General features: G+C 45.6%; 1 protein-coding gene across 1 annotated transcript; it reads left to right on the top strand.

Moving 5' to 3' along the window:
- The first annotated feature begins 1688 nt into the window (after positions 1-1688).
- Positions 1689-21180, top strand: LOC109758991 (uncharacterized). Its single transcript, XM_020317835.4, has 14 exons — positions 1689-2111; positions 3586-4168; positions 5558-6515; positions 6645-6722; positions 7792-7863; positions 7953-8057; positions 8153-8302; positions 18131-18316; positions 18399-18478; positions 18934-19006; positions 19082-19183; positions 19617-19728; positions 20416-20500; positions 20590-21180. Exons 1-14 carry the CDS (start codon positions 1793-1795, stop codon positions 20810-20812), a joined length of 3126 nt encoding a protein of 1041 aa, XP_020173424.1. The 5' UTR covers positions 1689-1792; the 3' UTR covers positions 20813-21180.
- Positions 21181-25207: the final 4027 nt, after the last annotated feature.

The following is a 25207-nucleotide window of genomic DNA, read 5'->3' as shown; positions in this document are numbered from 1 at the left end:
GTGACAGACATTTTTCTTGTCGCGCCATCACATGTGACCCTCTTTCTCCCACTTGTTTCCCATCACCTGTTGGTTCCTCTTTGGCATGTGGCTTGTATGTCCGTTCCTCCACTTTGCCCCTCTTCGTCATCCAATCCAAGGGAGCTAGAGCCATCGTTTTTCTTTATCTTCTTGGGGCCGCCTTTTGAGCTCCTCGACGAGGGTTTGCCACTTTGATTTCCCATTCATTTTCAATCAACAATGGGATAAAGTTAATGATTGCTATCAGTTTGTTGGTAGAAACTCGCCGTCAAAGTTGCATGGCTTTGAACTCCAATGCCACTTTGGTTTCAGCCAACCACTTGTGTATAATAGCCCATGTGTTTTTTCGATTTTTGTTTGACTGTATCTAAGAACTCTGAAACGGTAGCAAACCCATGTGAGCAACTAAATTCAAATTTCCAGTTTTAGTCTACGGAATGAACCCTCGGCAATCTTCATACATTTTGTTGGCCATTTTTCATTATTTTTTACTGCATTTATTATTTTTTGAATGTCATATTTGGTTATGCTTTTAGGATGGTCTTTTCAAGTTTTAGTAGGAGAATTAGCAAGTACACAAGGTAGAACTGGATTTTTTACGCCATGGTATTTTTTTCCTCACACTAGGGGGCGGGATGTCTATGGCCGCCAATTGTGCCATTTGCTTTGAGCCAAATGGGCGCTGTCGATGATGAGATAGACGAGCGCTCACTTTTGACTTATTGTTGAAAGTGAAACTGAAGCGTTGCTCCTGACTGCAACTGTACGTAACGTGACTGCAACTAGGGATGTGTGCGGGGGATGAGATCCAAATCTAGCGGCTAATGTTGGTCCAATCGGACGAGAATGGCGTTTTGACTCCCGGGAGCAAGCGCTCCCTCATGAATAGTAAATAAAAAAATATAGTAAATGTTTTAAAAGAATTCTGAATTTTTTTGTAGATGTTCGTGTTAGTGTCGCAAGCATCCTTGAGAATTTTCATGCGAAACGGAGCAACGGTGTTTTGCCGGTGAAAAAAACAAATTCAGGATGACATTTTGAGGTTACATTTGGTGTTTATTTTGTTATTTTTGCACGGGCCAAAATGTTCAATCTTTTTGCCTACAAATCTGCATGTAGCATTTGGATATGACAAAAAACACATAGAATTTTGTTGATATTTCAAAAAATAATTTTGCACGTAGGAGCGGGTGCTCTCGGAGCACCAACGGATTTTTGCAACCGGACAAACCGATCTGACCCTCTGCATGTCGCCACGCGCCTTTTTTTCCATGCGAATAGAGTTTTTTTTACACCATAGTGCAAATAGTATTTTTCTTGTTGACAACACAATGCAAATAGTAATAGCTCTTAAAAAAATATTCAGCCAAGATATGCGCACACTTTACCCTTTCCAAACGTGGTAGCGGAAGCCCATTGCGGCGAACCAACTTGTGGTTGGATGGTTAGAGGGATTGTGGTATCCCCAGCCATCAAGTTTTAAGTCCTGGTGCTCGCATTTATTTTTGAATTTATTTCAGAATTTCTAGGGGTGGGATGTGCGTGTGTGCGTTCATAGAGTGAGTGTATGCGCGTGTATATGAACGCTTGCGTCTGTACTGTGTTGAAAAAAAAACGGAAGCCCATTGCGCAACAACCTTTTCGTCCCGTTCACGGAAATTCGCCAACCCAAAACAATTTCCCTCCAAAAGCCCGCACCCCAGTCCCCCGTCGTCTTCCCCACCGTTTCCAACGCCGGAACCCTAGCTCCACCACCCCGAGCCCCGCTCCCATGGACACCAGCGGCGGGGCCGTCCTCCAGTCGCCGGCGACGGAGGAGGAGACGATGGCGCGGAAGCGCTCCCGCCGCGTGAGCTTCGCGGACACCACTGCCGTGCACGTGTTCGACCGCGACGAGGACTTCGAGACGCCCCCGGACGAGCGCCCCGCCTCCCCGTCCCCATCTCCCGGGAGGCCCCTCGCGGGCGACGCGGCGGAGGGCGACGAGACGGAGGGAGAGGACGAGTCACCCTTCGGTTGGCTCGGGGATGTGGGTGCCAGTTCCGCCTCCCCCGGCAGCGCTGCCGGGTCCATGTCCTCGTTCGAAGGAGGTAGCCTCCTCCTTTTGTTTGTCTAAGATTTTCTTCTTGCGAGTAGCTTGTTTCATTTCATTACCAGCCCACATTTAGCTCATTACAAGTGATGCACACTGGTTAATTTGGGCATTAATTAATTTCGAGGCTCAGAATGTTGCATCTATCAAGCCAATTTTTAGATTAGTTATGTTTGTTTATCAGGGGTTCCTCACCTCACTTTAACTGCTCGAGTCAATGGTTTATTTTAAGGCTGGCCTTCACCCTTCAGTCTTCAATGGACAAACGGTTTCACTTGTTGCTGAGCCATGTTCATTTGCTTATGTTTAAAAGCTCGCATTCGATTACAGAAAGTCGAACTAGAAGCGGATGAGTATCAAATGAATGGATACTCTGAGATAGAACGAGAAAAAGCAAATTTGATTAATGCTACTTCTATTAGTTTGGAACAATTAGAAAAGTCTAAAATCGAAACCCTTTATTTTGAAAAACAAAGGGCAATGAATCAGGTCCGACAGCGGGTTTTCCAACAGGCCGTACAAGGAGCTCTAGGAACTCTGAATAGTTGTTTGAATACTGAGTTACATTTCCATACGAATTCGTGCTAATATTGGCATTCTCGGGTCCCTGGAATGGAAGAGATAATTAAATTAACTAGGCCTTGAACTTCTACTTTCGTTTAGAATTTAGGCATTATTTTTCCCCTTGCTTCTGAAAAAAGAGTCTAGAAACACTAATGGCAACGAGTGTTGGAATGAGTTAGATATCTTTTGGAGGCTTTCGTTTTTGGTCAAATTCTATAGGATTTGAATCCAAATCCTCCATATGAAAACATAACATTAATTTTAGTTGCTTTCAGGTTTTCTGTTTTTGCTCACTTTCTTGCTGGAACCAAAGATTTCGGTCATGCCCTTTTTTGTCCTTGTCTACGCATTTGCCTTAGAAAGCTGAGGCCGCAGACGGTTGAAGATGGAAATTACTCATTTACGATGCCATAGTTTTTATTTCGTCCGAGTGTTGTGTGAAGTGTGTCACAGTGAGCACTTAAGGCTGGGCTTTATGCTTTGTTGTGAGAACTTGAGCAATTTGGGTTCCAAAATCATTTTCCGTATCACTTCGATCTGTTTGATGCAGAGTGTACAGAAAGTGACTGTTGACTGGTAGACTGTTGAATATACATGCAAATACATATTTATATTGGGTATTTTATTGCTTAATATAGTAAGGACCAGATATTGTTACTGTCTGCTCACTAAGATCTCCAGACCACACCTTGCTAATGCATTTGAGGTTACATGTTAGTAGTTTCACTATATCTTTCTCTTAAAATGTTGCTATGATGTATGGTAGTTTAGATCAACGGCAAATTATCCGTTCCTTTACTGTAGCCACTAGCCATTCTGTTTTCTTAGTTATTCCTTAGCTAGTGTGCTGGATTATTCTGTGTGCAGGTGCTATATCTTCTTACCTGCATGCTTGTTTGTCTTGACAGATGACAACTTCTTTGGGGTCGTGTCAGCAAGTTTTATTCAATCTGGGAGACCATCAGATTCTGGAATGTCGGAGGACAATGGCCATGATTTAACTTTAGATTCCCACACGTTTTCTTTGCATTTCAACAATGTTATTCCTCCAGATGATTGTTCACTCCACTCAGCTGGAAGTCTAAGGACACTCGGTTCGGAATCTGCAACACCGCTAAAGGCGCTGAAGGGATCAGAGTCTGTAAAATCAAGTGGTGGCCGGGATGCGTTGACCGACATGAGTCTGTGTGCAGAAAACCCTAAACGTTATGATTATACTAACTTGTCACCCACATTGAACAATTTACTGCAAGAGGTTCAGGAACCAACGTCTCCTAAAGATGAAACGAACTTCATAACTTCCAAGCATGCTTTGACACTGCCTGCATCTGAGAAAGAACACAGGCGAGAAAAATCATATATTGGCAATGGTGTGTCTTCTGATGAGCTGGGCTCCGTTAGTTCTCTTGAGGAGCACATTACTAGTAGCTCTGATCCGACCGAAGAAGACAATGCAATGGTAGTTGATATTCATGATAAATCTCAGATCAGGTATTTGACAGTTCTCTCTTATTTGCCTTTTTTTCTTTGAGAAAGCAGCCCATGCATGATATCACTGCAATTCATGAACCTGTGACATTAAATTGTGTTACTAAAGTCTCTAAACATTATTTGGTTGTCCTACTTCCCAGTGTTGGTTTAATTCGGGCTCAAAGATTCTCATGCGCCAATATAGCTATCTGTTGGTTAGAAGTAGCAAAAGAGTGAATGCACACAAGGTTTCATGATTGCATTTCATAGCACGTGATTGGGCATGTTGCTTGCAGCTTTGTTACTTGGTGTCAGTTAAGAAGTATTTGCGGGCTTGCGGCATAAGGCATGCTATTGTTACCTATGGCTGTTGTATTAAGTGACGCGAGTACAATAAGCATCTGTGGGTACCTGCTAAATCAATGTGTAAATTGCTTGCCTAGAGTGAATAATAGTACAAGCTTTAGAACCTTTGGTGTACTTAGGTTCTCGTTGGGATCCGGTCTTTTTGGAGAACTTGGTTTAGCCCTATTTAACTGAATTTCTAGAAATATAACAATAATATATGGCTTAAAGCGAGAAATATCTGATATAACCGGTTAGCCCATTGTGTCACATAACACCTCAATCACAAATAATCTCACTCTGTCAATACTATGGTCAACATATCACTGAGAAGTTTTTTTTGGCAGTTTTCTGTCCGTATTATTGGTATGTCCTAGGAATTATCATTGCAATCAGTGTTGATGACATTTTTTTATGTAATAAAAAACTTCAAATATTCTTGATAGCAAACATGAAAATCATAAGGGGCTGTTTGGTTCTAAGCTTTGCAATGCCACACTTTGCCACACATTTTTTTGCTAAACTTGCCTAAGCTTAGTACAATAAAATGGAAGCCACAAGTTGGCAAGCCTAAGGGAATCTTGCCACACTTTTTGAGTTTTTGTGATGTGGGGTCCTAGTGTGACAAAAAATCTTGCCTAAGGTTAGGCTTGAACCAAACACCCCACTAATTTGGTCATAAGGGGCGTGGCAACCTAAGACAACCATAGTCACAAATCGAACACCCCCTAACTGTTTATGGATGCTTTGTACTTCAGAGATTTCTTAGTGACCTATTGGGTCAAGCACCTGAAGCCTGAAGGCTGAACTTGATCGTTCAGCTTAGTGTGCTATCTAGCATGCCATTGTTTCTGTAAACATTCTCCATAGCAATAGTTGGAGACAATTATGCACTTATACTACCATAGGACTGTTGAATATAAGCTAAAATCATTTACAAGTTTGTTGTTTCTCATATTTCTCTTAATTTCTTTACTGTGATTTGGTTCGAAACTAATAATTAGTTGACTTGCTTTGCTGGCAATCCATTTTTTTGGCACTTACCTGTTTTTTGGAATTGCTTAGTTTGCAGGAGAACTGCAGTGATGATCATATAACCGTTCATCCTGATGTCAATAGAACTGTAAAAACTGCTTCGTTGCTCTCTCCACCTCCACCTTATGGGTCCTTCATGAGTAATATTGACTTGCAACCTCCTGTATTGGATCAATCATTGTCAAAAGATGAAGCACATGGAGCAAATCAAATTGCAAGTGCAGTTCCTACCTTTTCAACGAGGGATGCTGAGCAGTTGCACCAGCAAAGTGAAATCTTGAATTCGGAAACTGTTTTACATACTCCTAAAACACTAGTTCAGCCGTTGCAAATTACGCAAGGTTCTGTATCTTCCCTACGCTCCAAAAGGCAGCAAATCTTCAGTCCTATTGTTCATTCCACTGGTAATGCGGTAAGCCATGAGGCATCTTCTTTGGGGAGTGAGTTTATGAAACATGGTAAGAGAATTTCAGATCTCGATCATGTACTAAAGTTCAAGCTTCATGAATCACCTGTAGCTCATAATTGTCGATTACCGTTAGTTGAGAGAAATGAGCTTGTTCAGAAACCACATAACACATTCAGCAAAGCTGAAGATCATGGCTGCACCGTGTCAGCTTCTTATTCTGAAACACCACAACAGCCAGAGAAAACCGGTCAGGCTTCTATTCTAGGTGCTCCTCCAAGGCAGGAGCTGAGTGAGGCCACTGAGGTTCAGGATACTCTGTGCGATGTCCCTGCTTTGGGTAGCCTAGCAAATCATGAATGCAATTCTCATATGGATGTGGATGGCACTGGAAGAAAAAGGAGCTCTGAAGAAAATGTCTGTGCTGAACATTCATTGCCTGAGAAAAGAGCAAAGGGACCTAGAAGCCCAGTAACATCACGAAAACAACTTCCTTGTGTATCATTGTCTTCTCGTATGGCAGAAGAAAGTCAGAGTGAGGCTCATGATAGTGCACAATCATTAAGTGATGATTGGAACAAGGTAAGACAGAAAGCTGCCAGTTTAAACTGTATCCAAGATTTCAAAGTCATTCATGTTTGTTGGTCTTCAAGATGTTTGAACTTCGGAGTGAATAGTCAGTATAAAATCTTGAGTGTTTCCCTCGTGCAGGTAGTATTCAGCGTATCTGATTCCATGAAGCAAATGCATATACGCCCAGAATCTATTAGTAAGCTTAACCTACAACAGGTATGCATTTTGCCCTGTTACTGGACTAAGTTACTGTCTTCTTGTTCATTCACTTCGAATACTTCAGAGACCCTTGCAGTACTGCTTATTCTATTTTGATGTGCTTCAGTAATTGCTCGTACTGAAGGGAGTAGTACATTACTCTACTCGAATTATTCTCTTTGCTGGTTCTGTTCAAAACTAGTTACAAACATAGGTATAACTCACTAACTCTCGAAGTTAAAAAAAAACGCTAGGAGTTAATTGTGCATTTTGTTACCGCCTTGCATTTTTATGGCCAAAGCGCACGCTTAAGCGCAGCGCATATTAAGCACTAGGCGTTTTGCTATCGCCTGGAGCCTAGGTGTGCTTAAGCGCCTGCCTAGGCGCGCCTTTTTTAACTATGCTAACTCTTCAAATGAATAAAACCTTTTACACTGTTTAGATGAAATATCTACTGCACTGTGAAAATAATTCTTTAGTCCTATAGATTCTTGCATCACGATCTCATACTCAAGTTGTTAGCCTCGATCTTGATTATTCCTTCAATTTTAGCTGAGCAAATATATTATTGTGGTCTTTAGGATCAAACATTGGCTCCACATAGTTCTTCGAACCTTGTAACTGTGTTTGGAAAGCAATCATCTTTTAACTCTCAAGAGTTTTGAGGTAGCATTATCTTCCGTAATAAACACACAAGGTGGCTGGAAAAAGTAATCTAGGATTAGTTCTGACCACATTCCTTCAAACATCGTTTGATTGTTCCAAACATATCTGTTTCTATTCGCAAATCTGGAAGCTGCGGTCCTTAGTGAATTCCTCTCCCATCAAGTTTTGGCAGACTTTTTAGAGACAATCTGATATGGCACATTTGCCTATTTGGAGCTTGTGTACAGTTACTAATTGATCTTCAGAATCTATGGTTCTCTATATCTCTTTTGTGAACTTCCTTTTGCTGCAACTTGATTTATTCTTATATGTGTTCAATTCTGTAGTTCAACCTAATGATCTAGCATTCAAAATATCTTGTGGAAATGTTGGAGCGTGAGTTTGTTGTATCTTATATATTTATCTTGTTTTCTTAATGAAGCTTGATATGTTAGGAGATATGCTGGGGAAGGTTCATGTGGCTAGAACATATAAGAGGCTTCCTGCTGCTGTGGTATGCTATCATTAATTAGTTGTCATATTGCCTGTCGCTGTTAGGAAAATTACTTCCACTTATCTGTTGTGTTCGTTTTCTGAATGCAGAGGATGCAAGATCCCAGACTAGCTGAGGCAATGACTCTCCATGGCAAGCTTTCATATGAAAAGGCAAAACTGCAAATAAATCGTGTTAAACTTGATAAACTGCGAGTAAGAATTTCTTTGTCTTCCTTTCAGCTTTTTTGATAGCTTATAAGGTACAAGTGCAGTAAGCTATTAGCTTGCCCCCGTCTGTTTTGGTGCAGAACAAAGCACAACTATGTCAAGTTGGAATTCAAGAATGCCGCTATTTGAAATCCAAGATTTCACAGCTTCGTCGTCCTACAATGGGTGCTGCACAGATGAAGGGAGGTCCTCTTTATACAGAAACTTTGATTAATACCTGTGACAGACTGGTACATCACTGTGTACTACCGTTCTTCGCATAATTATGGTCATTCATAGTTTTATATCCTTTTTCCTGCTCTTTCTGTGTTGCATATCAAAATATCATACTGTCAGGCATTCCTTTCAAATGACCAAACAACAACAACAACAACAAAGCCTTTAGTCCCAAACAGGTTGGGGTAGGCTAGAGGTGAAACCCATAAGATCTCGCAACCAACTCATGGCTTTGGCACATGGATAGCAAGCTTCCACGCACCCCTGTCCATAGCTAGCTCTTTGGTGATACTCCAATCCTTCAGGTCTCTCTTAACGGACTCCTCCCATGTCAAATTCGGTCTACCCCGCCCTCTCTTGACATTCTCCGCACGCTTTAGCCGTCTGCTATGCACTGGAGCTTCTGGAGGCCTGCGCTGAATATGCCCAAACCATCTCAGACGATGTTGGACAAGCTTCTCTTCAATTGGTGCTACCCCAACTCTATCTCGTATATCATCATTCCGGACTCGATCCTTCCTCGTGTGGCCACACATCCATCTCAACATACGCATCTCTGCAACACCTAACTGTTGAACATGTCGCCCTTTAGTTGGCCAACACTCAGCGCCATACAACATTGCGGGTCGAACCGCCGTCCTGTAGAACTTGCCTTTTAGCTTTTGTGGCACTTTCTTGTCACAGAGAATGCCAGAAGCTTGGCGCCACTTCATCCATCCGGCTTTGATTCGATGGTTCACATCTTCATCAATACCCCCATCCCCCTGCAGCATTGACCCCAAATACCGAAAGGTGTCCTTCTGGGGAACCACCTGGCCATCAAGGCTAACCTCCTCCTCCTCACACCTAGTAGTGCTGAAACCGCACATCATGTACTCGGTTTTAGTTCTACTAAGCCTAAACCCTTTCGATTCCAAGGTTTGTCTCCGTAACTCTAACTTCCTATTTACCCCTGTCCGACTATCGTCAACTAGCACCACATCATCCGCAGAGAGCATACACCATGGGATATCTCCTTGTATATCCCTTGTGACCTCATCCATCACCAATGCAAAAAGATAAGGGCTCAAAGCTGACCCCTGATGCAGTCCTATCTTAATCGGGAAGTCGTCAGTGTCGACATCACTTGTTCGAACACTTGTCACAACATTATCATACATGTCCTTGATGAGGGTAATGTACTTTGCTGGGGCTTTGTGTTTCTCCAAGGCCCACCACATGACATTCCGTGGTATCTTATCATAGGCCTTCTCCAAGTCAATGAACACCATATGCAAGTCCTTCTTTTGCTCCCTATATCTCTCCATAAGTTGTCGTACCAAGAAAATGGCTTCCATGGTCCATCTCCTAGGCATGAAACCAAACTGATTTTTGGTCACGCTTGTCATTCTTCTTAAGCGGTGCTCAATGACTCTCTCCCATAGCTTCATTGTATGGCTCATCAGCTTAATTCCACGGTAATTAGTACAACTCTGAACATCCCCCTTGTTCTTGAAGATTGGTACTAATATACTCCGTCTCCATTCTTCTGGCATCTTGTTTGCCCGAAAAATGAGGTTGAAAAGCTTGGTTAGCCATACTATCGCTATGTCCCCGAGACCTTTCCACACCTCAATGGGGATACAATCAGGGCCCATCGCCTTGCCTCCTTTCATCCTTTTTAAAGCCTCCTTGACCTCAGACTCCTGGATTCGCCGCACAAAACGCATGCTAGTCTCATCAAAGGAGTCGTCCAGTTCAATGGTAGAACTCTCATTCTCCCCATTGAACAGCTTGTCGAAGTACTCCCGCCATCTATGTTTAATCTCCTCGTCCTTCACCAAGAGTTGGCCTGCTCCGTCCTTGATGCATTTGACTTGGCCAATATCCCTCGTCTTCCTCTCTCGGATCTTGGCCATCTTATAGATGTCCCTTTCGCCTTCCTTCGTGCCTAACCGTTGGTAGAGGTCCTCATATGCCCGACCCCTTGCTTCACCAACAGCTCGCTTTGCAGCCTTCTTCGCCATCTTGTACTTCTCTATGTTGTCTACACTCCTATCCAGGTATAGGCGTCTGAAGCAATCTTTCTTCTCTTTAATCGCCTTCTGGACATCATCATTCCACCACCAGGTATCCTTATCTTTGCTTCTCCTTCCCCTGGACACTCCAAACTCCTCTGAGGCCACCTTACGAATGCAAGTCGCCATCTTCATCCACACATTGTCCGCATCCCCTCCTTCCTCCCAAGGGCCCTCCTTAATGACCCTCTCCTTGAACGCCTGAGCTACCTCCCCCTTGAGCTTCCACCACTTCGTTCTAGCGACTTTGGCACGCTTATCCCGCTGGACACGAATCCGAAAGCGGAAGTCAGCAACCACCAGCTTATGCTGGGGTACAACACTCTCTCCAGGTACGCCTATCTTCTCTTCTCGAGAGGATGAAATCAATCTGGCTAGAGTGTTGGCCACTACTAAAAGTCACCAGATGTGATTCTCTCTTTCTAAAGAGGGTGTTAGCTACAATCATGTTGTAGGCTAGAGCAAAACTTAAGACATCTTCTCCTCCTTGATTCCCGATGCCATAGCCAAAGCCCCCATGCGCCCCTTCAAAACCTGTGTTAGATGTACCCACGTGGCCATTGAGGTCTCCTCCTATGAAGAGCTTCTCACCAATCGGTACACTCCTAACCATGTCTTCCAGGCCTTCCCAGAACTCCCTCTTGGTGTTCTCATTGTGGCCTACTTGCGGGGCATACGCGCTGATAACATTGAGAACCAAGTCCTCAACTACCAGCTTGACCAGGATAATCCGGTCCCCACGTCTCTTGACGTCTACCACTCCATACTTGAGGCTCTTGGTGATCAAGATGCCTACGCCATTTCTGTTTGCAGCCGTCCCCGTGTACCACAGCTTGAAGCCGGTATCCTCCACCTCCTTCGCCTTCTGTCCTCTCCATTTGGTTTCTTGGAAGCAAAGAATATCAACACCTCTCCTCACCGCTGCATCAACTAGCTCCCGAAGCTTCCCTGTCAGAGACCCTACGTTCCAGCTACCTAAGCGAATCCTCCTAGGCTCGGCTAGCTCCTTACCCTTCGCACTCGTCGAGTCAAATGCGAAGACCCTTGCTCATTTTCCACTACATCCGGGCGCCGATGTAGCGCGCCACTAAGGATGCGACGACCCGATCCTCGCTCACTTGCCACCGTATCCGGATCAAGATACGGCGCGCCACCTGGGGGGTGACGGCCCGACCCTTGCTCATTTTCCACCACACCCGGGTTTCGATGTGGCGCGTCGCTGATGTTGGATAATCAGCAACTACCTTCACAGGAGGGCCAAAGGCCAATACATATACATGTGTATGGTAAAGTGCAAGAGACCCCTTATACAATGGGGATAAACAGAAAAGGGCTATACACATCTAACACCCCCCCTCAAACTCATGGTGGATCAACAACATTGAGTTTGGAGAGAAGAAAACTATGCTGCGCTCGAGTCTGTGCCTTCGTGAAGAAGTCCGCCAACTGTAACTCAGAGGGCACATAGTGAAGAGCGAGAGTCTGATCCTGCACAGCAGCACGCACAAAGTGGGCATCCACACTGATGTGTTTGGTGAGCTCGTGCTTCACCGGGCAGGGCCGTCTCCAGAAATTTGGGGGCCCGGGACGAGGATCAAAGTAGGGCCCTGATTTTTTTTAAATCATATACCTATACCTAAAGAACTAATGTAAGTAAAGCATACTCTAATTTTAATTTAATTATATAACTTCAAATATGTGTTATTTGATACAATATTTAGAAAATATACCGAATACTAATGGTAAAATAGTGAAGATGGTACTGAAGCAATAAACTGACCTCATTTGTACTAAAAGAAGTATAATCTTTGATGATATCTTCATAATTAATCTTCTCCTTTTTGCGATCAGATTCTTTCATCACATTTATCAAGAGTACCCTTTTGGGATCGAGCATCAACTTATAGTTTTGTTTTCTTCATATGCTTTTCAGCACTAGAATCATAGTTCCTTCTATGCATGATTCTTTCTGTTTTACAAAACAGACAAAAATAATATGAATCATTTCGAATTCTATGTAATATTTCACCTTGTATAAAACATACTTCACCTTGATGTAACATTGTAAAAAATTGTTTAACAAAAATGAGTCTACTCTAGCAAAATAAAATAGGGCTTCTTATAAAAGGATTTATGCCGGCAGGGACGATGCGCCGTAGCGGCTGTAATACCTAATACGGCGCCGTGGAGCGTAGCCGGCCGGCGGCGCGTACGCACGTCTCCTACTCCTGCCGCCCTCGCCTGCCGTCGCCAGCCGCCCCTTGCGCTGCTAGAGACCTCTCCTCGATCTAGGGATAGCTAAATCAGGGATAAAACTGGCGATGCGATCGGGAGTTACGGCAAACCAACAGGCAGGCACGAGGCTGCGTGCGTGCATGTATTTGGTTGCTAGAATGGGCTGCCTAAGTGTTGGTTTACTGGGCCCTTTTCTCATATATACACATAATATTTTCTAGACTGGGGCCCCTAAAATTTGGGGGCCCTGTGCGGTCGGCCAATTTGGCCTCCCTTGTCAACGGGCCTGTCACCGGGTCACGCGCAATACTAATAGCACCAGTACTGTCTGACAATAAGGGAGTCGAGGTAGTAGCAGACACACCAAAATCCTCAAGTAACCACCGTAACCAGATCACCTCAGCCGTCAGCATAGCCATGGCTCGCAACTTAGCCTTTGTACTCGAGCGAGAAACTGCAGTTTGTTTCTTTGTCTTCCAGGCAATAAGAGAGCCACCAAGAAAGACACAATAAGCAGACAACGAGCGTCGATCAGAGGGATCACTAGCCCAGGTAGCATCAGAGTAGGCCTGGAGCTCAAGAGAGCTGGAGCGGGGAAAGAAAAGGCGCTGAGAGATCGTGCCACGAAGATATCGTAGAACAGGGAGGAGATGACTATAGTGGACAGAGGTGGGGACTGAAACGAACTGACTCAGGATGTGGACAGGATAGGAGATATTAGGACGCGTAACAGCAAGATAGACAAGACTGCCAACAAGGTGACGATAGCGAGTGGGATTAGGGAGAGGGTCACCATCAGAGGCACGAAGCTGAACATTGAGCTCCATAGGAGTCACAACAGTGCGCTCATAACCGAGAGCAGCGCGAGCAAGAAGATCCTGAATATATTTTTCTTGGGAGATGTAGAAGCCATCAGAGGTCGAGGAGATCTCAATCCCAAGAAAATAGCAAAGTGGACCAAGATCAGTCATGAGGAACTGGTCGCGAAGGCGAGCCTTAACAAAGGCTATGTAGTCAGAGTCGTCACCGGTGATGATCATGTCATCAACGTAGAGAAGGAGAAGAGTCCGACCACGAGGAGATGTGTGAACAAACAACGCGGGATCATGATCACTGGGCAAGAAACCAATGGCAGTCACCACAGAGGCGAAACGCTCAAACCAGGCGCGAGGGGCCTGTTTAAGACCATAGAGGGAGCGGCGAAGTCTGCAGACCATACCATCAGGAGCATAGTACCCCGGTAGTGGCTGCATATAAACCTTCTCACGCAACTCGCCATTAAGAAAGGCGTTCTGAACATCAAGTTGAGAGATAGACCAATGACGAACAGAAGCCACAGCAAGAAGAGTGCGAACAGTGGTCATGTGGGCCACAGGAGCGAATGTCTCATCATAATCGCATCCCTGCTCCTGCTGAAAACCACGGGCCACAAGGCGCGCTTTGTAGCGCTCAAGAGAACCATCGGAGCGAGTCTTAATCTTGTAGACCCACTTGCAGGTGATGGGACGAACACCGGAAGGGAGGGAAACTAGATCCCATGTGCCAGAGCGCTCAAGGGCAACAAGCTCTTCGGCCATCGCAAGCTGCCATTCAGGCTGAGTCATGGCAGTCCGATAGGAAGTGGGCTCAGCAATAACAGAGAGACCGTACCGATCAGGAGAGTACCGATCAGGCGGGGGGCAAGGCCGAGCACGGAGGTTATGAACCGGAGGAGGCGTGAAAGGAGGTGCACCAGAGGTGGAAGGCGCGTCAGGGGAAGCATCCTCAGAACGAGGGCGACGAGTATAGTGGAGAGGAAATGGTGAGAGAGGGCGACGGACTGGAGATGATGGTGGAGGAGGAGGATGGGGAAGATGGTGCTGGTGGGAAAGGAGAAGGAAGGAGAGGTGCAGGAGGAGGAGGGGAAACATGAGGTACATAGCAGGGTGTATTAGGGAGAAGAAGAAAAGAAATATCGTCCACAGAGAAGCTCGAGGAAGAAGGATGTGGGTAGTAAGAGCGAGACTCGTCAAAGGTCACATCACGCGAGATGCGCAAACGACGACCAATAGGATCCCAACAGCGATAGCCCTTGTGCTCATCACTGTAGCCAAGGAAAACACACTCAACCGACTGAGCAGTCAGTTTGGTGCGTTCTCGCGGTGCAAGGACATAACACACACATCCAAACATACGAAGAGCTGAGTAGTCAGGAGAGCGACCAGTGAGACACTCAATACCACCCTGCAGAGCAGTCGATGGCTGAATGTTGATGAGATAGGTGGATGCAGAAACAGCCTCAGCCCAAAAGTGGGGTGGGAGGGTAGCGGCAATCATTAGTGCACGAGCCGTCTCAAGTAGATGACGATGCTTACGTTCGGCAACGCCATTCTGAGCATGTGCACCAGGACATGAGAACTGGGCAAGAGTACCCCGTTCCGCAGGAAAACCACGCAACAGCTGGGAGATAAACTCACCAGCGGAGTCAGCACGAAAAGTACGAATGGGCGTGGAAAACCGGGTGTGAACCATGGCAGCAAAACGTTTGTATATAGAGAACCTCACTGCGAGATTTCATGAAGTAGAGCCAAGTGTAGCGAGAGAAATCATCAATAAACAAGATATAATAGCGATGACCACCTTTCGAATCAAAGGGGGTAGGACCCCATACATCAGAATGAACTAAGTCAAAAGGACGCTGAGATAAGGTAACTGGGTCTGTTTGCCAAGTCTGCAGCCATTACAATGTAAAGAAACATCTCCAGATACAGACCCTAAGAGGCCCTGACGAACTAAAGAAGACAAGCGAGAGCCACAGATGTGACCAAGGCAATGATGCCACTGCTGGAAGGACGCAGACGAAGAGGCAACAAGAGCATGGGAGCTGGCAGAAGTGGTGGCAGCGGAAGGAACACAAAGCCAGTCAACCTCCCAAAGGCCCTCTGACTCATGGCGCTGGGGGCCAGCACCAACCAAAGCCTTGGTGCGACGATCCTGAATGGAGCAAGAGTCGGTATCAAGAATGGCACGACAACCAGAATCAGTAAGTTGGGCAGCGGAAAAAAGATTCATGGTGAGGCGAGGAACATGTGAAACACTAGGAACAGAAAAAGATGGAGTGGAAAGAAGACCACGACTAGCACCAGGAAGAGGTGTGCCATCAGCGGTAAGAACATTAACAGGCGAATCAAGAGGTCGAAGAGAAGACAGCATGGAAGAATCAGAAGACATGTGAAAGGAGGCTCCAGAATCGAGAACCCACGAAGATGTACCTGACTGTGTAGATGCCTGCGGTGGTGGAGAAGTGGATGCAGTCACAGCAGCAACGGAACTGGTCGACGAAGAGCCTGAGGAAGCCAAGAGACGCTTGAGCCTCACAATGTCCTGGTCAGTGAGTGATAGAGTCGAGGAGGATCCAGGAGTCCCACTGGAAGAGGAGCGCCTCTGGTCTCGCTTCTTCTCACGGCAATCAGACTCTGGATGACCTGGCCGAGAGCAGTAACCACAGAAGGTGTCACGGCGCGACCGGCCCCTCTCAGCATAAGAAGGGCGACCCACCCCCCCTGAAGGAGTAGGCAAGAGCGGTGGAGCGGTGAGGCGAGCAGGTGGCATAGGAGCTCGGGCGGCCAACACTGATGGAACCACAAGTAACCCAGCAGAGCGAAGGCGGGTCTCTTCAGCACGAAGCTCAGCAAGCACCTCCGAGATAGGAACACGACCACGAGCAAGCATGTGAGCACGTTGAGGCTCGAACTCAGAGCGGAGACGAGATAAGAACTCGTGAACCTGCTGAAACTCCAAATCGGACCGTGTAGTCTGGCAGCAACGGCAAGTTCCACAAACGACTGTCCGAAGAGAGTCAAGCTGACGCCAGATGGCAGAGCACTGGGAATAGAACTCATCAACAGAGGAATCACCTTGCTGGAGTGCGTGCTCCTGACGCACCACAGAGAGGTAGAGAGTATCACCAGAGGGCTGATAGCGCTGACAGAGATAAGACCACATCGCTGCAACTGTGCCAAGTCCCATGAACTCCGAGGCGAACTGAGGGAGGACACTCGCAGTAAGAACAGCAGCAACACGAGCATCATCATTGCACCACTGAGTGTAAGCAGACAGATCATCACGGTAGGCAGACAGGGCATCCGAATAAGCTGACATCTGTTGATCATAAGCATCAACTGCAGCATCATCGAGAGCCTTGGCGGCATCTCGATCGGCCTGAGAAGCGTCAGCAGCAAGAACCGGCGGTGCTGGCGGGGTAGGAGCCACAGGAGCAACCGGGCAAGGTGGGCAGGGGACCTCGCCAGAGAGAACACCCCACAGAAGAAGACCGCGCATGTGGATACGCATAAACCCCGCAAACTCGGCATAGTTGGTGCCATCGAAGATCACCGAACATCGAGGAACGACGACATAGCCCGAAGAAGACATGAGGAGCTCTCTGTTTTTTTTTGGAAGTCAACGAACCCACAGCCTCGATCTGGATCGAGAGAGGCGAGCAGACCAGCACGCGCTCATGCGCCAGGGAGGATCGAGGGAGGGGGCGAGCGTCCGATCCAGAAACGGATCGAGAGGAGCGGGCGGCCGATCCAGAAACCGCTAGCCAGCCTTGGCAGCGCTAGCCAGAGGCGGAGCTGAGCGGGACAACGGCCGCAGCTGAGGACGAGGGAGCGGCCGCGGATGCCGGACGAGGCAACGGCCGCAACTGCCGGACGGGGCGGCGGAGGAGGCAGCCGGAGGAGCCGGACGAGACGGCGTCTGGCTGGAGGAGCAGCAGACCGGGCCGGAGAAGCAGCAGCCGAACGGCAGGACGGTCGGAGACGAGCAGGCTAGGAACGAGGGGCACGGAGTTGCAGCGTGCGGGAGGAGGGGGCTAGCCTAGCATCTGATACCATGTTGGATAATCAGCAACTACCTTCACAGGAGGGCCAAAGGCCAATACATATACATGTGTATGGTAAAGTGCAAGAGACCCCTTATACAATGGGGATAAACAGAAAAGGGCTATACACATCTAACAGCTGAGAGGGTTACACCCCAACGAAAATCTTTTGGGTTTCATCTCCATAAGAGTGGCTGAGTTTTTACATTGGCTCGCCAAGCCTATCACAACCCTCCTCCTTTACCCGGGCTTGGGACCGGCTATGTTGAGACAACATAGGCGGAGTTATTCCTTTCAAATGACCATGTTTGTTTTATTTGCCAAAGTTGTAAGAGTCTGTTAACTGAATAACTGCAAAAGATCTGACATTCGGCAATATATTTTCTTTTGTTTGGTTGCTGTTATGTTTCGTGAAGCTGATGTATTACTTCTGGGCTATCAACTATCAGTACCAACGATTCTTGCTATAATAGTATATTGCTACTGTCATTAATGCAGCTCTTACTTCCAGTTATCTCATTTGTTCTTATTCTAGTTTATCCTTTCTTTTTCCATAAATTCAGTTGCTTCTACCATCATCCCGTTACATACTTGCATTTGCCAAAATATAGCACTTGTGCAAATACTTGTGTGTTCAGTCAGACACTCACACATTTTTATGGGGAACGTATCATGTGTTTCCCCAGGAAGGAAATGCTAGGATAACTGAAAAGAAGCTTGCACTCAGCATGATTCAACAGAAGGTGGAGAACCTCAAGATTTCGCTTGAACATTTTTGCAACATTAAAGGTGATATTAGTGAAGTCCTCAGGGTTGCTGAAGAGCAATTGAAGATGAGAAATCAGTGTCGTATCATCAACCAGCAAGCATCGGTATTGGTGCATGCCTTAGGTCTACCGTATATACTTCTCTTCCTTCAGTGATTTACATTTACATTTACTTTTTGTTTTTTAGCTCTGGGAGTTGAAAGACATTGTTAAAAGGGAAAATAAGCGTGATGTCATTCTCAACTATCGCAATTTGCTCTTACAAAGGTACTGACTCCTTGTATTCACCTTCCCTTTTGCATAGTGTAGCAACCATGATTTCCCTCTCCACTGTGGAACAGGAAACTTCCAGGTCTTTGGTACTTGTTGAAACCAATTACCGGTCTTAACTGGCCCAATGTACTTTAAACCTTAAACTGTTTTTCTCTAGTCCTGACGAACCTGCATGGACTTGGCAAGTTATTTACCGTATTTTGGAAGGATGTCTATGTTCAATGAAACCTTTCTTCAACCAGCCAAAACTTTTTGCTAGTAAAATGAACCCGACATCGGAGGTTTGGTGGTGTCTAACCCTGAACCTGGGGCACATAATCTTGCCAATCTTGTACCTGCTTGTGACCGCCAGTTTTGCAAAACAATTGGTAGCAGCAAGCCAGCAATGGAAGACAACCTTGTTATCATGTGTCTTTGTCTTACGTCTTGTGTTACTGTGCCTTTTACAGGATCATCTTAAACCTTAGTGATATGTCAACCTTATTTGTGAGTAACTCACTGATGGGAACCAAAATAGAAAAGGTGAGATGAGGAAACTGATATTTTCTTCTTCTGTGTCTGCATGTACGAAACTCATGGTACTGTTCTCTTGGTCAGGCATTTCCAAATTTGAAAGCAACTGTGGCATTCAGTTTCCTTTTCAAAGCTGAGGAGAATCAAAGACTCAGTGACTTACGATCCTTGCAGAAGAAGACAATGGTGAGTTTGCCTTTACTTTGAAAGTTCTTACATATGAGACAATTTGGACTAATTCTTGTGAGTAAAGTTAAAAGTAATTCTTATAATATGCAGTTGCATATGAAATATATTTGTGTGCCTTAAGCAGACATTGGGGCACTACCTTTGTACACATACGGCATACACATATTTTAGACCACATTTGTGTACTGATTTGTAGTTTGAGAGATGTTATGCCTATAATAATATTAAGACACTTAAGCTTTTAGGTTTGGTAAAAGAATCGAGATTTGAGGGGTAAGACTTGTTCCCCTACACTTTTAAAATCAAGGTAGAAGTGAGACCCAACCCTCGGTGCTTGACTTCACAACTGTGTGCGTCAACCACAACAGCTGTCATGTCTCGGAAGTTACATAGCAAAATTCAGTATAATGAACCCCACATATTTTTGCAGGAAACAAGTTTGCTTCTCGGTAATCTTATTGATGTCCTAGAAGAAATCGAGGATGCTAAAGGGGAATTATTGAGTCTGATCTCTGCAGATTTTAGTGTGGACTCCCAGACAGGTTTCCTCTCTATCCATTCTCTTTTGTACTTTCATGCAGTGACTGCTTGTATCATAAAGCACTAACTCATAAACATATATTATTAACATATTACAACACTCCTAATAAGTTTCACAGAACGGGTACATGCACGACTATTTTCAGACAAATCCTCAGTGTGTAGTCTTTATTGTTATTTTGCTTTATGGAAAGTAGGTAAGCAGATAGTGCACATGCTAGGCTGTAAGCAGAACTTCTGGCAAGTGTTACTAATGGAAAAATATGGAGATGTTGCCACGCGTTGCTTGCTGAAGGTACATCTGGAAATGAGGAGACTACTTTACTTGACCCATACAACCGTTACGATTTATTATAGATGGCTAATTTTAACATGGTCCCTGTTACCTCCTTTTTCCACATGGAGTTAAAACTGCTCATTATAGATAGCAATGGATTCTACTCTGGAACGGAGGGAGTATATGTGTAAGTATTTATGTGATAAAACTAAAAGGGCATATGACCAAAAGATAGTGGCATGCTAACAACTCCGAGTTTACTCGGAGAGCACCACATGATGGCCTTACTAATTTAAGTATGTAAGATTCGTAAGTATGAACTCCATCGCAAGCTCAATTCTTTCCTAGCTCTATTTACACTGTTAACCTGAAAATTGTGTAGTCACTACAAAATCTGTACCATGTCAAGCAGGGCAACTCATCTTCAGTCTGCGCTTCATCGGTTACGAGAGCGCCAAGAGGGTTGCTTTCACCATTGACATGACAGACCTGAGCCGGTTAGTCCAGCGAAACCAGAGCCTATATATCTATCTATGCATACCTACACCATTTGCTTACAATGGCACCTCTGCTTAATCTGGAACAGCGCGGTGTACCCTTCTGAGCCATCGGAGCTGCCGATCAAGGTGTGGCAAGCTCAGACAACACTGTCGCAGCCAAACCTGGACAAGCTGATGGCCTCCATAAGGGACGACCTTCAGCCGGGGCGTGTGATGATCCTCAGGCTATGCCGGATGGTGTCCCAGCTGGTTAACACATTGCCTGTCAGGCCGCCAAGTGCAAGCTGTGCAGGAGATCTGATCATCTGATGGGATACCACCACCTTCTGTAAATGCCGCTCTCGGAGCTGACCCTCTTCCTGAACGATCTTGAGTAGGTATTGTGCTGCAAATGGAGTAGCCCAGTGTGCTCCTAATCCTCCTGGTTGTGCGAGCATCTTGTATGGAGTAGGAGTTTCTTTGCATGCTGAACGAATGGCACCTGACGCGCTGCCAAGTGAAGCTGCCGTGGTTGATATAATTTCCGTGAATCTCGGTCATAGAAATACAAGCAACTAGCCAGAAATTACGGTCTGAAAAGTGTGTGAGTTTGCACAATATTGGTGCATTTTGTATCTACAAGTGAGGAGTAGATTGGTTATGGAAATGGTTAGAGGTGCATTTTTTTTGAAAGAGAATGGTTAGAAATGTCTTTCGCAAAAAAAAGGTTAGAAATGCTAATTAAAAGGCTTAATGAACAACTGAGATTTAGTAAGGGCATCGGACACATCGTTTGGTCTTCGTCCTCCGAGCTCTCCACATTGACCCTGTCAGTGATCGCCTGCTCGGGTTCGTCGTCGGCCGGCTTCTCCATTGTCCGATCTTCTTCCTCTGAGCTCTCCTCCGGCGAGCTCGGAGGCAGACTCACCTCTGAGTTCTCTGTGCTAGGCCAGCCAGTTTTGAACGATGCCCGTGATCTCGTGCCTTCATGGCACTTTATGAAGACTCAAATAAGCTTACATCGTTTGCAAGTACATCAACGATAAAATCTGGCGAATCGCTCTGCCAAATCACGGACAGGTCTCCTTCCGCCTTGGATGCAAGCACATGTGCCACATCATTACTCTCCCTAGGGCAATGAACAAAGAGGATACTAGAAAAATTATGAACTAAAAAGATGCAATCCTCGTAAATGGCAGCAACAAGAGAACTAGAGCGCCCTCCATCATTCATGGTCTCCACTCCACAACGTCCATGCAGTCGCTGTTGACAATTAACTTGTTGCACCCGGGTTGGCCCGTAAGAATCAAGCAGTCTCGGCGTGCTCGAGCTTCTGCCGATAGAGCATCCGCCGCATGTGCAATCCTGCAGGAGCTCGCTGCAACGAACATACCTTTGTCATATCTTGGTCACAGCTCCTGCAGCAACAGATTCCGCATCTAAACTGAACGCGGCGTCAATATTCACTCTCACAAACCCTCTCTGGGCTTCTCCCAACCGTGCCGTCGGATCTTTGGTAAGAGGAGCTGTTGAACAGATCACCAGATCGCTAGTAAGTTTCCACGTTTCATTTTCTGTTTACCCTGTTTTGTCAGTCTGTTAGCAGCTGTGGTAGAAATTTCCAAAAAGAGCGCAGTTAATATTCTTTTGAAGAGCACTAGGTTATTGAGATTCTGTTTCAAAAATTGTACCTCTACTTTGAAAGAATTGGTTGAAGCGTATGCCTCTAGCAGGGACGCGCTGCGTGTTATATAGAGATCGATAGGTTACAGGGTTTGGTGGTTTGGTAGAGCTGGATTGATCCTCAAGAAAGGCTATACAAGATGAGGATAAATCCTAACTACCTAACCACCTGATTACAAGTTAACTCACGCAACACCTGATCCTACCAGAAGTATATACGGCTTATAGTTATACCGTATATACATGTACAATACTTTCTAACACGCCCCATCAATCATAACTTCATCAAGTTGAGATTGCTCTTAAAGTCTTCCAATTTTCGCCATGATAAGGCCTTAGTAAAACCATCTGCAATTTGATCACCTGTGAATAAAACGAATATCCAGTAGCTTGCTAGCTACTCTTTCTCGAACAAAATGATAATCAACTTCTATTTGTTTGGTCCTTGTATGAAATACTGGATTTGCTGACAAATATGTGGCACCAATGTTGTCACACCAAAGACGAGCAACTGGTGAATGAGCAACTCCAAGTTCATGCAGAAGAGTTTGGACCCAAATAATCTCAGCAGTAACATTAGCCAAAGATTTATACTCAGCCTCAGTACTTGATCTAGAAACAGTAGCCTGTTTACGTGCACTCCAAGAGATTAGGTTGGGACCAAAAAATACACAGAAACCCTTTGCTACTAACCTTGCCTTTTATCTATCAATTTGACCATCTGCCTTTCTCTTAATCCTATAGACCCACCTACAATCAATAATATTTTTATTTTTTGTTGGTGGAACTAGGTGCCAAGTCTTATTTCTAATAAGAGCATCATATTCATCATTCATAGCCATTTTCCATTTTCTGTCATTTAAAGCTTCCTGCAAATTTCTTGGCTCACCAGTGATTGTCAATCCTCCGAAACGAGGTTTTTGCTGGAATTTTATCTATTTATGGGCCTAGCCCAATAACAATTTCAGAAATTCCTAATAAATCCTAGAGGCCCACTTAGCCCATTCGTGCAAGGCAAGAGACACTACTAAAGTTTAGTCCCACATTGCTAAACTACTAAAGTTTAGTCCCACATTGCTAGTTTAGAGGGAGTCGGACCTCTTTATAAGGGAGGTTCTTTCCCCACATGTATGAGCATGAGAACAAGAGGGACATCCACGCGCGCTCCTCCTCCGTCACCCGCCTCGCCACGCCACGCCTCGACACGACGCGACGCGACGCGACGCGGGTTGCGGGAATGAGCCGAGCCGATGTCTAAGTTTTTGCCACGCACGACGGGTATACGAAAGGTCACGCGAGAGCTGAAACGTTTTCTGTAGTGGACACTGAATTCGAACGGCGTGCCTCTTCGGCCGCTGCCTGTTCGCTTCATCTCCCTCCGTTGCTTCACCTCCCGTCGCAGCCTGTTCGCGTCCCTCTCCTGTGCCTATAAAAGGGAGGTCGCTCCTCCCAGAGAGACACACCAGAACAACGCAACTCTCTCGCCTCCAAGTTCCTGACCACTGAGCTACTGCTACGATCTTCCTCATCCCGGATTGCGGCGTGCACTGCAGGTCGGGATAGTAGGCCTCCGGAACCGCACCTTTTGAGTCCTGTACGGGAGAAGGGTGATAAGGTTTTTGGGGAGCGCTCCGCGCGACTACTGGCTTCTTCATCACGGACTCCGACGACTACTTCCCCGACGACGACTTCTTCCCCGACGTCGACTACCTCAGCAACGACATGGCTGGAGAGGATGTCGACCCCAAGTCCAGTGCTTCTGCTGCCGCTGTCCCGTACGTGTTCTTGCTCTTTCTATTAGATGTCATGACACAGTTCTTTGCTCTAGTTTCTGCCCTACATATGATAGGTTCTACTTCATATATGCAACTTCATCTAGTGTCTGTTCTAGATGTGTTTAGTTCAAGTTCGTATATGCAGATGCTATTTACCTTCACTCTGTCAGATTGCATGACTTACTTTATCTTTGCTATATTAGTCATGCTTTATCTAGTATTTCCGTTAGCAAAATTATTTGGTAAATTGCTCATATTTCCAACAATCCAAAAACCTTATTATAGGCAATTTACACCAAGTGGTTGTGCTGCTTCCATGAGACCTCCTATGTTTGAGGGTATCCACTATAAGAGGTGGCGCGTGAGAGCAGTCTTATGGTTTCAAACCATTAGTTGCTATGACGCCACTCTTGGCAAACCTGAAGGAGAGCTTGATGCTCAACAGGCACAAGCTTTTCAGAAAATGGATACTCTGTTTAAGGCTGCTCTCTTGAGTGTTCTTGGTGAGAACGTAGTTGATGCTTATGCGTCAATTGATAATGGAAAAGATATGTGGGATGCACTCGAGGCCAAGTTTGGGGTCTCGGATGCTGGCACTAAGCTGTACATCATGGAGCAATTCTATGATTACAGGATGACTGAAGAGCGCTCCGTGGTTGAGCAAGCTCATGAGATACAGTCATTTGCTAGAGAACTTGAGCACTTCAGTTGTATGCTACCGGACAAGTTTGTTGCCGGAGGTATCATCAATAAGCTTCCTCCTTCATGGAGGAACTTTGCTACCTTACTGAAGCATAAGAGGCAGGAGTTTTTCGTTCCGGATCTCATTGTCACTCTTGATGTGGAAGAAAAGGCGAGAGCAAAGGACACACGTGCTCGAGGTATTGAGGGAGGATCTAGTGCCAATCTGGTACAGAAGAAGAACTTCCAGCCCCACAAGTTCAAGAACAAGGGCAAGTTTGATGGTAAAGCAAAGTTTGATGGGAAGAACAAGGCTGTGCAACACACGAATTTCAAGAAGAAGAATGACAAGAAGAAAGGTGCTTGTCATGTGTGTGGGGATCCTGATCATTGGGCTCCTAGTTGCCCTAATCGCTATGACAAGCGTCATCCTAGGAAAGGCGGCAAGACCGCTAATGTTGTCATTGGAGACACTGACATAAAGGATGCTGGGTATGGTATATTTCCCACTATTCTTTCAGTATGTCATTCTCCTGATTGGTTGATTGACATGGGTGCTAATGTGCATGTATGCGGTGATATTTCC

Source organism: Aegilops tauschii, chromosome 7 (assembly GCF_002575655.3).
Source record: "Aegilops tauschii subsp. strangulata cultivar AL8/78 chromosome 7, Aet v6.0, whole genome shotgun sequence".
Lineage (NCBI taxonomy): Eukaryota > Viridiplantae > Streptophyta > Magnoliopsida > Poales > Poaceae > Aegilops > Aegilops tauschii.
This window is presented reverse-complemented; position numbering and strand designations above follow the sequence as displayed.